This window comes from Podarcis erhardii (genome assembly GCF_964252035.2).
Source record: "Podarcis erhardii genome assembly, chromosome: 13".
Classification (NCBI taxonomy): domain Eukaryota; kingdom Metazoa; phylum Chordata; class Lepidosauria; order Squamata; family Lacertidae; genus Podarcis; species Podarcis erhardii.
In genome coordinates, this window is record NC_138502.1 from 46,258,625 (window position 1) to 46,272,886 (window position 14,262).

At 46.5% G+C, this 14,262-nt stretch overlaps 2 protein-coding genes across 2 annotated transcripts in view; both read right to left on the minus strand.

Annotated features, from left to right (window-relative positions):
- LOC309327177 (UDP-glucuronosyltransferase 2A2-like) overlaps positions 1–14,262 on the minus strand; it is an 81,846-nt gene that overhangs the window by 35,973 nt on the left and 31,611 nt on the right. The window lies entirely within an intron of this gene.
- Positions 1,751–13,456, minus strand: LOC309327175 (UDP-glucuronosyltransferase 2A2-like; the record flags this gene model as incomplete). The annotated part of the gene is made up of 6 exons (XM_081836321.1): positions 1,751–2,205; positions 4,593–4,812; positions 7,483–7,570; positions 8,530–8,661; positions 11,140–11,288; positions 12,697–13,456. The coding sequence occupies 6 exons, from the start codon at positions 13,454–13,456 to the stop codon at positions 1,926–1,928; spliced, it is 1,629 nt and encodes a 542-aa protein (XP_081692447.1). The 3' UTR covers positions 1,751–1,925.

The following is a 14,262-nucleotide window of genomic DNA, read 5'->3' on the forward strand; positions in this document are numbered from 1 at the left end:
CAGACTATGGGGTTGCGGCGCTCATCTCGCTTTATTGGCCGAGGGGCCGGCGTACAGCTTCTGGGTCATGTGGCCAGCATGACTAAGCCGCTTCTGGTGAACCAGAACAGCGCACGGAAACGCCGTTTACCTTCCCGCCAGAGCGGTACCTATTATCTACTTGCACTTTGAAGTGCTTTTGAACTGCTAGGTTGGCAGGAGCAGGGACCGAGCAACGGGAGCTCACCCCGTCGCAGGGATTCGAACCGCTGACCTTCTGATAGGCAAGTCCTAGGCTCTGTGGTTTAACCCATAGCGCCACCCGCGTCCCAAAATAAGCAGGTACTGAGCCACAAAGCCAACCTTGGAGATTACAGAATAATCTCATTTAAAGAGAGGAAAGCAACCCTACAGTGAACTATCATTGATATCTCCAACTCTCTCTTAGCTGCTGACTGGAGTGTGGTCAGTGGCGTAGCGTGGGGGGTGCAGGGGGGGCTGGCCGCACCGGGCGCAACATCTGGGGGTTAGGGATAGGGGGCGCAAATCCACGGGTTAGGGGGCGCAAATTACTTGCCTTGCCCCGGGTGGTGACAACCCACGCTACGCCACTGAGTGTGGTTAAGCAGATTCTCCTTCATGGGGAGCACGTGTTGCGGTGGGGGCTACCATGACATCCCCTGTTGCTGGGCAGGTTAGCATGGATGGCCACGAATTTGATTGGGCACCTCCAATTGTTGCTGGGGAAAATTTAATGTTGCAAAACGTTTTGGTTGGTGGGGGTGCTATTTATTTCCTGTGCGCAGCATTGCGCTTCCTCTTTTCGCTGCTCACATCAGATTACCTGTCCACCCTCCCTATATTTAGGGTTTGTTTGTGCTGACCTTGCTATGTCTGTCATGGGCTCATCTGCTTTGGAGCAGGGGCCTGGTAGGAATTTTTACCATTTGGCTGATTGGCTGGTGCCATTTGGTTTTTTGCCTAAAGTTAAAGGTAAAGGGACCCCTAACCATTAGGTCCAGTCGTGACCGACTCTGGGGTTGCAGCACTCATCTCGCTTTATTGGCCGAGGGAGCTGGCGTACAGCTTCCGGGTCATGTGGCCAGCATGACTAAGCTGCTTTTGGTGAACCAGAGCAGCGCACGGAAACACCATTTACCTTCCCGTCAGAGCGGTACCTATTTATCTACTTGCACTTTGACGTGCTTTCGAACTGCTAGGTTGACAGGAGCAGGGACCGAGCAACGGGAGCTCACCCCGTCATGGGGATTTGAACCGCCGACCTTCTGATCAGCAAGTCCTAGGCTCTGTGGTTTAACCCATAGCGCCACCCGCTTAGCAAATAGTCACAACTTGTAAGGTTGCAGTTAGGCATTGGTTAATTTTGGTTGGTGGAGGGGATGTGGTTGGCTGTGCCTGTCCCTCCAATGCTGCTGCTGCAAGGGTATTCCAGTAAAGGAATTCAGGGGCTTGCCATGCTCTTGTCTGAACCCCTGGCAAGGGGCTAGGGCCACGCAAGAGCCCCTGGGAGCATTTGGGGAGAGGTGAAAGCCTGGCGCCCAGCTCTATTCTCTCCCCAAAAATGTTTACCCTTACTGACTTCCGCAGGCTTGCAGTTGTCAGTTCTGTTCCTACCTCTATGTGGGAACAGATAGTCGCTAACCAATGCTTAAGCAACCACTCACATACTGTAATTCAATAAAGTCGTGGCCAAAATTATGCCAAAAACCAAAACAAAAATGTTGTGGGAACTGTGTCTTTATTTGGGGGTGTCCTGGGGGGCTTCGACACACAAAGGTTGGTTTATTGTACATTCAATTCAGTTTAAAGTTTTTGCAAATGATTACAGCTTTTGGAAGTAGATTTCCTGAAGGGGCTTCAGCACACCAAGTCTGAGCGTACCAAATAACGCAAGTGAAACAATGATGTCTGAGTCCCAGGAGAAGCTACTCTGTTTTGGTTTTCCTAAGGACCCTGCCACATTTCCGACAACAAAATAAACAGCATTTAACAGCAATAAATGTGACGACTGCCATGCAACTGATCAAGAAGACGAAGACGTCCAGGGAGTGATACTGGTACCAGGTCAAGTGATGCGCAGCTACTCTCAAGTGCTTGGCACCTTTGTGGCGCATGACAAACTCAATCCAAAAGACAGCCCGGTCCAGCGGCTTTATCGGTTGGTCGTGGTAGATCTGTGACAGTCTCATTGCATTTTCCTTATACCTGGAGGATTGGATCAAGAAGGGGAGGGGGAAAGAGAGAAAAGGAAGGACAAATTGGAAGAGGGCCCAAACTCACATTTCCATTGCAGTTTAGCAGGTGTTACAAGTCCCGTTTGTGGTGTCATGGATGCGGAGCTCAGAGCCCAAGGAAGAAGGAAAGGAACTTAAGAGTGTTGAAGAACCCCAGTAGAGTCCTCATGAGACAGGGAAAGTGGAATTGACACCCCATGAAATGTCTGGTCCTGAATGGGATTGCTTTAAAAATTTTCTGACGAAATATGGTTCCAATAACAACACTTGGCTGTGCCTAGACTAACTTCACAGATATAAGGGAATTTTCTTTTTTAATAATGGAATACGAATTACTGAAATGTAAGAGAAATATGGAAACCGCAAAGAGATAGAGGGAAGTCAATTAACATATAAGGGACTCGATCCAGTTGAGTGGAATAGAAAGAATGTGACGGTAAAGAAAAGAAAAGATGGAATATGAAGGTAATGTCTTTCTAGGAATTTTGGATGTAGAATATTCAAACTATGGTTTCTACTCCTTAAATAATTTGGTGTATTTGACAAATATCTTTTTCTTTTTTAATTTTAATTTTTATTTTCATATTTTATTTTCTTTCGGTATATGTGGGTGTAAGGATTAATTTATTTTCTTTTTTTGTAAATTTTAAAAATGCAATAAAGATTAATAATAATAAAAAATAGAAATGAACAACAAAGGGAAAGAAAGAAATGTCTGAACCTGGGAAGAGGTTCAGTGGTCTGTGGTTAGATCTGGTTTGCAAAGAGAGGCTGAGTGGGTTTGCAGAGGAGCACCCACCTCCGTGGTATTGGACCCCCCTAGCCCAACATCTCCCAATGTTGAGCAGCCTCTGGCATCTCTTCCTATCAGTGAAGGGCGTCTCTCACCTGGAGAGGCAGCTGAAAGCAAAGATGATGCTGAGCCACCCCTGACTTTGCCTCCGTTTTTATGGACATAGAGATGCCAGCACCAGTACAAAAATTCTACAGAGAGTCAGCCCATTCGACAGAGTGCCTTGAGACTCCAGCCACTTGCCTCCCCCTCTTCAAAAGGAAGGTGTGTTGCTTCTTGGGTCAATGTTTTAGGCTTGTGTCTCCTCCCTCTGATGTACCTTGGAATCTGTAGTTTACCTTATGTACCAATCTGATTTGAGCATTAAAGCCTTTGGACATTTGAGTTCTTCATCTGACAGTGAAGGCAGACCCTCCAAGTGTCCCTATTTTCCTGAGACAGCGCCAGGTTTACAGAAGCCATCCCGGTTTCTGATTTGATCCTGGAATGTCCCACTTTTCCTTTAAAAAGGTAAAGGATCCCTGACAGTTAAGTCCAGTCGTGAACGACTCTGGAATTGTGGCGCTCATCTCGCTTTACTGGCCGAGGGAGCCGACGTTTGTCCGCAGATAGTTTTTCCAGGTCATGTGGCCAGCATGACTAAGCCGCTTCTGGCGAAACCAGAGCAGTGCATGGAAACACTGTTTACCTTCCCACCGGAGCGGTACCTATTTATCTACTTGCACTTTGATGTGCCTTGCAACTGCTAGGTTGGCAGGAGCTGGGACCGAGCAATGGGAGTTCTCCCCATCACAGGGATTTGAACCACTGACCTTCCAACTTGCAAGCCCTAGGCTCAGTGGTTTAGACCTTAAAGGTAAAGGGACCCCTGACCATTAGGTCCAGTTGTGACCAACTCTGGGGTTGTGGCACTCATCTCACTTTATTGGCCGAGGGAGCCGGCGTACAGCTTCCAGGCCATGTGGCCAGCATGACTAAGCCACTTCTGGCGAACCAGAGCAGCGCACAGAAACACCGTTTACCTTCCTGCCAGAGCGGTACCTATTTATCTACTTGCACTTTAACGTGCTTTTGAACTGCTAGGTTGGCAGGAGTAGGGACCGAGCAATGGGAGCTCATCCTGTCGTGGGGATTCGAACCGCCGACCTTCTGATCAGCAAGTCCTAGGCTCTGTGGTTTAACCCACAGCGCCCCCCGCATCCCTCCATTTTAGACCTTAGGAGGTGCCTATTTTAATTGGAGAATTGTTGGAGGGTATGGAGTCATGTGAGCCCCCGAGCCAAGTAGATACGTAACTATACAACCTTTAGAAGACATCTGAAAGCAGCCCTGTTTAGGGAAGTTTTTAAATGTTCAATGTTTTATTATTATTTTTATATGTTGGAAGCTGCCTAGCGTGGCTGGGGTAACCCAGTCAGATGGGCAGAGTAACAATTTAAAAAACTAGTATGGCATCATTCACTCAAAATCCAAAGTGACTTAGTGCGAAGGGGCTTTGAGATTTGGGAGAGAGGTTTTCTTTTAAAAATTGCTTGACATTTTAAATGGGAGGGTTGACCACTCACGTGGGATTGTGAATCACAGCCTTCACAGCTTCCAACAAATCTTCTGCTTTCATTGTTTGACGGTCCAGTTCCACAGCCATCCCCTTTGCCTTCAAGTGTACAATATTGTCATGCTGGTCAGAAAAAAAAGGAATCCCCACTATGGGAACACCATGGTAAATGGCTTCATAAATCCCATTGATCCCACCATGTGCTATGAAGGCTTTGGTCTTGGCGTGTCCTGGAGGAGGAAGATGAGAATCTGTTGACTATGGGATGGTAAAGGCAGGTTATTAAAGTTGCTAGAATTCAAAACTGACCCTGTCCAAGCACATAACAGCTTCGTAAAACAGAGAATTTGTAGTTCCAGATCTCCTGAATAGCTGAAAACACAAAGCACCAAATATTTGAGCTCGGCTAGCTTGCTCAGGTTTGGGCCAAGATTTGAAAAACAGCACTCTCTGAGGGCTTGGTTTTCCTTGGGATGGACCCAGGTATTTTCCCTGCCTCTTTTCTGCTTGGCAGAGGGTTGGACTCGATGGCCCTTGTGGTCTCTTCCAACTCTATGATTCTATGATTCTTTCCCCTTTCCGCCAAGGATCCCAAGAAGTTACACCTGTGAGAAACAGGTGTGAGAAACAGCTGCTGGATGAGGGGGTAATAACTTGATCCAAATGGGGATGGCAGAAGGAATATGATAACCAGGGGCTGCCTTTGAAGGTGACCCGGAAACTGCAATTAATCCAGAAGGCGGCAGCTAGAATGGTGACTGGGAGTGGCCGCCAGGACCACATAACACCAGTTCTGAGAGATCTGCATTGGCTCCCAGTACGTTTCTGAGCACAATTCAAAGTGCTGGTGCTGACCTTTAAAGCCCTAAGCGGCCTTGGTCCTGTATACCTGAAGAAGCGTCTCCACCCCCATTGCTCAGCCCGGACACTGAGATCCAGCGCCGAGGGCCTTCTGGCGGTTCCCTCATTGCGAGAAGTGAGGTTACAGGGAACCAGGCAGAGGGCCTTCTCGGTAGTGGCACCCACCCTGTGGAACACCCTCCCTTCAGATCTGAAGGAAATAAGCAGCTATCTTTTCTTTAAAAGACATCTGAAGGCAGCCCTGTTGAGGGAAGTTTTTAATATTTAACACTGTACTGTTTTTAACACTTGATTGGGAGCTGCCCAGAGTGGCTGGGGAAACTCAGCCAGATGGGCGGGGTATAAATAATAAATAAATTAATTAATTAATAATAGCAGGGACAGCCTACATCTCACCTTGTGTGGAGGCAGGGCGTGGGAGGCGTGCCCCTTTGTGGACAATGGTCTGATTCTACTCTTGGAATGGGGGAAGCTCAGTCAAAGAGCTTGTGCCAATTGCTTGCACCAGGCAAGTAGTGGGGTCACACCAGCAAGCAGTAAGTGGGAAGGGAATGTGCAAAAGCCTAGAAATTGCATCCTTGTCCACTTCAAAAAACCAAAAACATACAAGTCTTCAATTGGGATTCTCCCTATCCAAGTGTTTCCAAGTACAGCAGGGGTCGGCAAGATTTACCTTACCTGGGCCAGTTCACTCCAGCGGAGATCCCTTTGTGGGCCCGCCCACGATTTCCGGTGCCCGTGTCTGCACAGACATGATTTCCGGAATCTATGTCTGGGCAGATGCATTTCCGGCGCCGCGAAAGCGAGTCCCTGTGCAGCGCTGTGCAGGTTTAGCGCATGGGGACTCACTGAGTGGGCAGCTTGGTTCAGGGGAGGCATGTGGGCCAGTTAAACGACCCCCATAGGCCTTAGGTTGCCAACCCCTGGGCTACAGCATGTGTGCGCTCACCATTTTCCAGTTTGCATCTTCCCCTCTTCCCTGCCCAACACACACATTGCCAATTCTGAGATTATTTTTTTAAATGATCCAAGCTCAGCAATAAAACAGGCAGAACAGAATACAAGGGCCAAAACAAACAAGATGAATTTTAACAGGGAGAAATGTAAAGTATTGCACTTGGGCAAAAAAAATGAGAGGCACTAATACAAGATGGGTGACACCTTGGCTTGAGAGCAGTACATGTGAAAAGGATCTAGGAGTCTTGGTTGACCACAAACTTGACATGAGCCAACAGTGTGACGCGGCAGCTTAAAAAGCCAATGCAATTCTAGGCTGCATCAATAGAAGTATAGCATCTAGATCAAGGGAAGTAATAGTGCCACTGTATTCTGCTCTGGTCAGACCTCACCTGGAGTACTGTGTCCAGTTCTGGGCACCACAGTTCAAGAAGGACACTGACAAACTGGAACGTGTCCAGAGGAGGGCAACCAAAATGGTCAAAGGCCTGGAAACGATGCCTTATGAGGAATGGCTAAGGGAGCTGGGCATGTTTAGCCTGGAGAAGAGGAGGTTAAGGGGTGATATGATAGCCATGTTCAAATATATAAAAGGATGTCACATAGAGGAGGGAGAAAGGTTGTTTTCTGCTGCTCCAGAGAAGCGGACACGGAGCAATGGATCCGAACTACAAGAAAGAAGATTCCACCTAAACAATAGGAATAACTTCCTGACAGTAAGAGCTGTTCGACAGTGGAATTTGCTGCCAAGGAGTGTGGTGGAGTCTCCTTCTTTGGAGGTCTTTAAGCAGAGGCTTGACATCCATATGTCAGGAGTGCTCTGATGGTGTTTCCTGCTTGGCAGGGAGTTGGACTCGATGGCCCTTGTGGTCTCTTCCAACTCTAGGATTCTATGATTCTAAGGGGCAGGGTGAAGCTACTGATTAGGAATGGAATAAACGAAGGGGAAGATGTTCATTGCTACTATCTAGGGCTGTCATGACGTGAGTGAGGAAAGTGAGGATGGAGGAGAGATATTTCCTAGGAATTGGCAGAACTCTGCAATGAAGCCATAACTGCAACAAGCATGAGGTCTCTCTCACCGAGAAGATCATTTTGTGGGATCCAGTCATAAATCCTGGTGTTTTCTCCTAATGTTTCTGGTCGTTTCCCTTTGTGGCGCCAAAGAACCTGGATTTGGAGGGGAAATGGAAAGACTGTTCTCTGTAGCTCAGGTTGCAGGGAAAACTGAGATGACCCCCCCCCCTTGCTTGGCTTTCAATCAGCACCACGTTGATCTGTAGGCTTCTCCAACAACTTGAGCTGTCCTTCTGGTTTCTAATATGAATCATCAACACTGGCTGCTTAGCCACTTTCTTTAGTGACAGTATAATAATACAGTGGTACCTCGGGTTAGATATGCTTCAGGTTACAGACTCCGCTAACCCTGAAATAGTGCTTCAGGTTAAGAACTTTGCTTCAGGATGAGAACAGAAACCGTGCTCTGGCGGTGTGGCGGCAGCAGGAGGCCCCAATTAGCTAAAGTGGTGCTTCAGGTTAAGAACAGTTTCAGCTTAAGAACGTACCTCCGGAACGAATTAAGTACTTAACCCGAGATACAGCTGTAATGCACCATATTTCTGTACCACATCTGTGTCCCTGATATATAGTAGCCTAGCAGACAACTGAACAATGTGGCATTTATATATTAAGAAAATATATAAGCTACATTTAAACAATCAAGTATGTTGACTTCAGGCTATGTTGGACTGTTCTGACTCCATATTTCCCCAGCACTGAGAATTCATAATGTATGAGTAAATCTGAAAAAAAGATTCAAACTAAAAGTTATCCAGAGCTAATTCCACCTGCTCCTCAAAGCGGACCTTAGGGAGCCTATTTTCTCCTCTCTGAATTATTTTGCATTATTCTACATCTCATAACAAGCATTAGGCTAGGAGTAGCCTCATTCTCTAAGCCTGCTCTCATTTATTTAAGTAGGAGTAGATTTCAAGAAAAGCAAGTCTTTAAAACGTCTGTTGTAAAAGCATGCAATTTCACAGCCAGGGTAAGGAAATCAGGGAAGCATTTTCACAAGCCCACTATACAAGTGAATTGTTATTTTCTAACCAAATGACATGAACACTGACCTTCTGTGGAAGTTGGCTGAGTGCCGATGCAACCACGTTACTCTTTTCATCTGTTAAGTTTGGGAAAAAAGTGCCCAGAGAAAACACCACAATGCCGTGTTCCCCTGAACTCTGGACAAATTCTTCCATTTCCTGTCGAAAGGTTAAAAGCATTCTTTATAAACCAACAAACCACCTTCCTCCATGTCTTTGCCATGTGAACCTGCTGCGTGAATTAGAAATGTTAATGTTAACACTTCAAGTTGTGCTGGCCTCTGAGTGAGAAGGTGGTATTTAAGGTCCAGTTTCCAAACTGTGTTTCCAGCATCTTAGAAGGAGGTTTCAGTGCTCTTTAGCACTGAGGAGTTACAGGCTGTGTGCTCAATCAGTCCGGTTTCTCTGTGCTATCAGAAAAAGCAGAGCTGTGCTCCGGAAAATGTTTCAGGAATGTATGTCCCTTCTAGAGAAATCTGAAATGGTGTCCCTGGATTGACACGCAGACAATAATACCCCCCCCCAACTAATTAAATTTGATTACTGCCCTTCATCCATAGATCTCAGGTAGGTTCGCATCATAAAAAAACCAACACAAAATACATAATAGAAACAAGAACAAATAAAACCTCCACAAACCAATAACCGCCCTGCTCCCACAAACGCATTTTAAAGGGTATTGGATGTTAATCACGTTGGGATTTCATTCCTCCGTTGCTGGATGTGTGATTGTTTTCACCACATGTCTGTGTTAACATTCCATACTATTGGAGTCATGAGACCGGAAGTTCAGTTACACTGTTTTGTTATGTATGTAGTACTATTGCTTTTAGTCTGTTCTCTCTCGGAGGAGAAGAGGAAGAAGAAGAAGAAGAAGAAGAAGAAGAAGAAGAAGAAGAAGAAGAAGAAGAAGAAGAAGAAGAGTTGTTTGGATTTGATATCCCGCCTTTCTCTCCCTGTAAGGAGTCTCAAAGCGGCTAACATTCTCCTTTCCCTTCCTCCCCCACAACAAACACTCTGTGAGGTGAGTGGGGCTGAGGGACTTCAAAGAAGTGTGACTGGCCCAAGGTCACCCAGCAGCTGCATGTGGAGGAGCGGAGACGCGAACCCGGTTCACTAGATTACGAGACTACCGCTCTTAGAGAGGAGCCATGTTTTCTTTGTTCTGTAACACTTGTATATAATAAATTAGCTCAGATTCCACACCTCAAATGCCTAGCTTCTGCTTGAACTCTGCAATCGGATTGTGTGCATATATCTTCGGATATGTGTCACAGAAGCACTTCGGGGGGAAAGAGTGATGAATCATCCCGAGGGTTGCTTGTGGGGGAGAACGCAGCTGCCTGGCATTTTCCAAGTTGGTTCAAGAAGCCCAGTGCGGTTTAACATACCAACAAATCAATCAAAGGCCTGGTTGAAGAGGAATTTTTTCCCTGGCACCTAAACGTGTATAATGAAGATGCCAGACAAACTTCCCTTGATCTATCCCTCCCTCATTCTGCCACTCAGAATGTCATACCAGACTTCACCCCTTGATAAGACTGCCTGTGTCTTCAGATTTGAATGCTACGATGCTGCCACTCATCTTAGAGTCAGGGTTGCTCTTTATTTAGAGCAAGATTAGGAAATCAATCCATACCTCCTCCACGTATAATTAAAAGTTCCTAAGAGAGCATCTTATGGGACGCGGGTGGCACTGTGGGTAAAAGCCTCAGCGCCTAGGGCTTGCCGATCGAAAGGTCGGCGGTTCGAATCCCCGCGGCGGGGTGCGCTCCCGCTGCTCGGTCCCAGCGCCTGCCAACCTAGCAGTTCGAAAGCACCCCTGGGTGCAAGTAGATAAATAGGGACCGCTTACTGGCGGGAAGGTAAACGGCGTTTCCGTGTGCTGCGCTGGCTCGCCAGATGCAGCTTTGTCACGCTGGCCACGTGACCCGGAAGTGTCTCCGGACAGCGCTGGCCCCCGGCCTCTTGAGTGAGATGGGCGCACCAACCCCAGAGTCTGTCAAGACTGTCCCGTACGGGCAGGGGTACCTTTACTTTACCTTTAAGAGAGCATCTTAAAAAGCAGAGACATCACCTTGCCAACAAAGGTCCATATTGTTAAGCTATGGTTTTCCCAGTAGTGATGTATGGAAGTGAGAGCTGGACCATAAATAAGGCGGATCGCTGAAGAATTGATGCTTTTGGATTATGGTGCTGGAGGAGACTCTTGAGAGTCCCATGGACTGCAAGAAGATCAAACCTATCCATTCTGAAAGAAATCAGCCCTGAGTGCTCACTGGAAGGACAGATCCTGAAGCTGAGGCTCCAATACTTTGGCCACCTCATGAGAAGAGAAGACTCCCTGGAAAAGACCCTGATGTTTGGAAAGATGGAGGGCACAAGGAGAAGGATGAGATGGTTGGACAGTGTTCTCAAAGCTACCAACATGAGTTTGACCAAACTGTGGAAGGCAGTGGAGTGCCTGGCGTGCTCTTGTCCATGGGGTCATGAAGAGTTGGACACGACTAAACGACTAAATGACAACAACAAGTTGTCCTTGCCACTTCTTTACCGTGCCACCACATCCCCTCCCCATCCCCGGAAGGGGATCCAGGCATAGTTACCAAGCAGGCAAAGGGCAAAGGAGGGAATTACCTCTGGCAAAGGCTTGGCTGGCTGGCAGTGCAGACCCCCCACAAATTGAAAATTGGGTAGGAAAGGCCGCGGAAATTCGAAGTCCCAGTAGGTGCGGACCAACCAGATCTCTGCTTTCCCCATCACTTCACATAATGTTGTGGGTCTCCCTGTTGAACGAGGGAAAGGGAATGAGTTTAAATGCAGCTTGTATTTTCTGTACAGATATGAGGGCTTTAGCAACCTTGTTTGCCAAAATACAGGAAGCTGGATTCCACATTACGTTTTAACTATATACTGTACACCTGTAAAAAGAAGAAAAGAAATATGAACAGCAACTGGGGACTGAGTCTGCAGAAATATGTGTTATGCTACACATTTGTTAGGCTATGGCTCCTTCAGAGATATTCTTTCAGTGCCAAATCCATAGTTTCTCTTCTATAAAATTTAGAATAATCCTTTCCTCTGAAGTCAGAATTGGTAGCTGAATGTGCATCAGTACCAGTCTCGGTTTCCCCAATCTGATGTCCTTCAGGTGCTAGCTGGGGCATATGGAAGTTTTAGGCTGAAACGCTCCATTAGACTGATTTTTTCAATTTGTGATTTATTTTTAAAAGTTACTGCAAAGAAATTACCAGCATTTTAGTGCATATTTTATTCTAACACACACATTTTTGTGTGGCAGCTGCCCTATTGCGTGTTGTTGTTTTGCAATTTCCTCTATTATAATACATTTTCATAAGGTCTCCTCACTGATGTATGCAGTCTCATGCCTGCTTCATTTAATGTCTCATAATTTCTTTTGTATTGGTTATTTTCTAGTTAGTTGCTTATGGGACGCGGGTGGCGCTGTGGGTTAAACCACAGAGCCTAGGAGTTGCCGATCAGAAGGTCGGTGATTCGAATCCCCACGACGGGGTGAGCTCCCGTTGCTCGGTCCCTGCTCCTGCCAACCTAGCAGTTTGAAAGCACATCAAAGTGCAAGTAGATAAATAGGTACCGCTCCGGCGGGAAGGTAAACAGCGTTTCCGTGCGCTGCTCTGGTTCGCCAGAAGCAGCTCAGTCATGCTGGCCACTTGACCCGGAAGCTGTACGCCGGCTCCCTCAGCCAATAAACAGAGATGAGCGCTGCAACCCCAGAGTCGGTCACGACTGGACCAAATGGTCAGGGGTCCCTTTACCTTTACCTTTAATTTCTTTTGTATGGGTTATTTTCTAGTTAGTTGCTTATAGCAAATCCTTAATAAAAAAAAGTTTTAAAAAGAGAGAAGTTCTTCAAGATCAATTTGAATTCAGGGAGAGTTGCCCAGAAGAGAGAACAATTTGATGGAGCAAGAAGGGAGCAAGGAAGGTGAGATCTGCTCCTTCCCTTACAGGTGGTCAAGTTTGGTAGTCTCTATTTCCAGCTGACCGTGGCTCTACACAGCCTCAGGATGAGGCCTTTCCAATCCTGATACTAGGAGGTCCTTCCTAACTGGTCATGCCAAGGACTGAAGTTGGAATCCTTCGCCTCTTTAGAGCATCTACTCTACCAAATAATAATAATACTTTGGGAAGAAGAAACAAAAACAAGCTTACCTAAAACCTGGCTGTAATAAGAGTCCCACGCTCCAAACCAAGTCTGGAAAACATGGTCTTGCAGATGGTAAGATATTACGTTTTTCACCCTTTCTCCAAATGACATTCTGTCTGTGAGCTCAGACAAAACAGCCGGAACATACGAAGGAGGGGAAGGCATCTTCGCACAGTGTCTTTCTATGGTTGAGGCTGGCATGTACCTCAAGGTATACATAAAGGGGATGCCCAATTTCAAAGCAATCAGGTCGCCACCAAACGCCACAGGGTCTGAAAGAAGCACATCATATTTGCTCTTTGCCAGGCGGGCCATGAGTTCCTTATTGGCCAGAACCGCTTCGCATATGTCCTTCCGTAAGTCAACCATTTTCCTCACCTCTTTCCCCACCTCTTTGTAAAACCTGTAGAAGGTCAGGGTGGTTGGCTTGTTGTTCACCCATGCCCATATGGCGTTCGAGAAAATGGAATCGACCTCATCCCTTCCATAGGACACTGGAAATACCTCAAACTTAGCCGCTGATATATCATCACTGGGTTTGATTAAGAGTGCTGACGTTGAAACTAGAATGCTGACGTTGTGACCTCTGTGTAGCAGTTCTCGAATGATGACCTTAACATTTAGCCAGTGACTGCCTTCCGCTGGCCAAATAAGCACATTCCCACAGGAAATGTTTCCTATTAAGGCAACCTGGAGTATTAGTAGCTGAATCACAACCACTGTTGCTGAGGCAGAAGACTCAAGACGCTTTTCTGAGGCAGCCATATTTCTTCTTCTATCACTCCACAACAGAGGAAAATTATTCATGCGTTTTGTTTGTGTGAGAAAGCTCCCGTCCCAAGTTTTCCTTTCACAGAAGACTTTTTACCAAGTGTGTTGAGTCAGGGTTTTTTTTAACTCTCCAAGCAAGCAGAACGCTGTCACTGAATATTTCTGAAATGAAAAGACAAATGGCACAGCTTTCCTCCGTCACTATTTCCGACAAAAATCATAACCTGCCCATACCATTTCGGATCCAGTCAAGGTTAACTCTTCTTACAAACCCACCCAGACCTTCTCATTATGTTAATATGTGGTGAACTATATTTCTTCTTCCATTTCTTATTGAAGAAAGTCTTCCGCTTTTACCACAGCTGCAACAGTGTGAGCTCTGATCACAGTAAGCAAGTACACCGGTAATGTGAGGGGCAATGTTTGGCTAAACGACCCCTGAAAAGGCTTGGAAGGAAGCTCAAGCCAAAGGAACTTCAGCAGTGTCTTTTTGGAGTCCCAGCACCCCTTGCCGCAAGAAAAAAAAAGGCTGAGGTGGGGGGGAATCCAGGAACAGAGAAGAACATCAAACAGACCGGTGAAAAGCCTCACATCACTGAAGCAGCTCAACATAGAAAAAACTAAGATCATGGCCACTGGTCCCATCACCTCCTGACAAATAGAAGGGGAAGAAATGGAGGCAGTGAGAGATTTTACTTTCTTGGGCTCCATGATCACTGCAGATGGTGACAGCAGTCACGAAATTAAAAGACGCCTGCTTCTTGGGAGAAAAGCAATGACAAACCTAGACAGCATCTTAA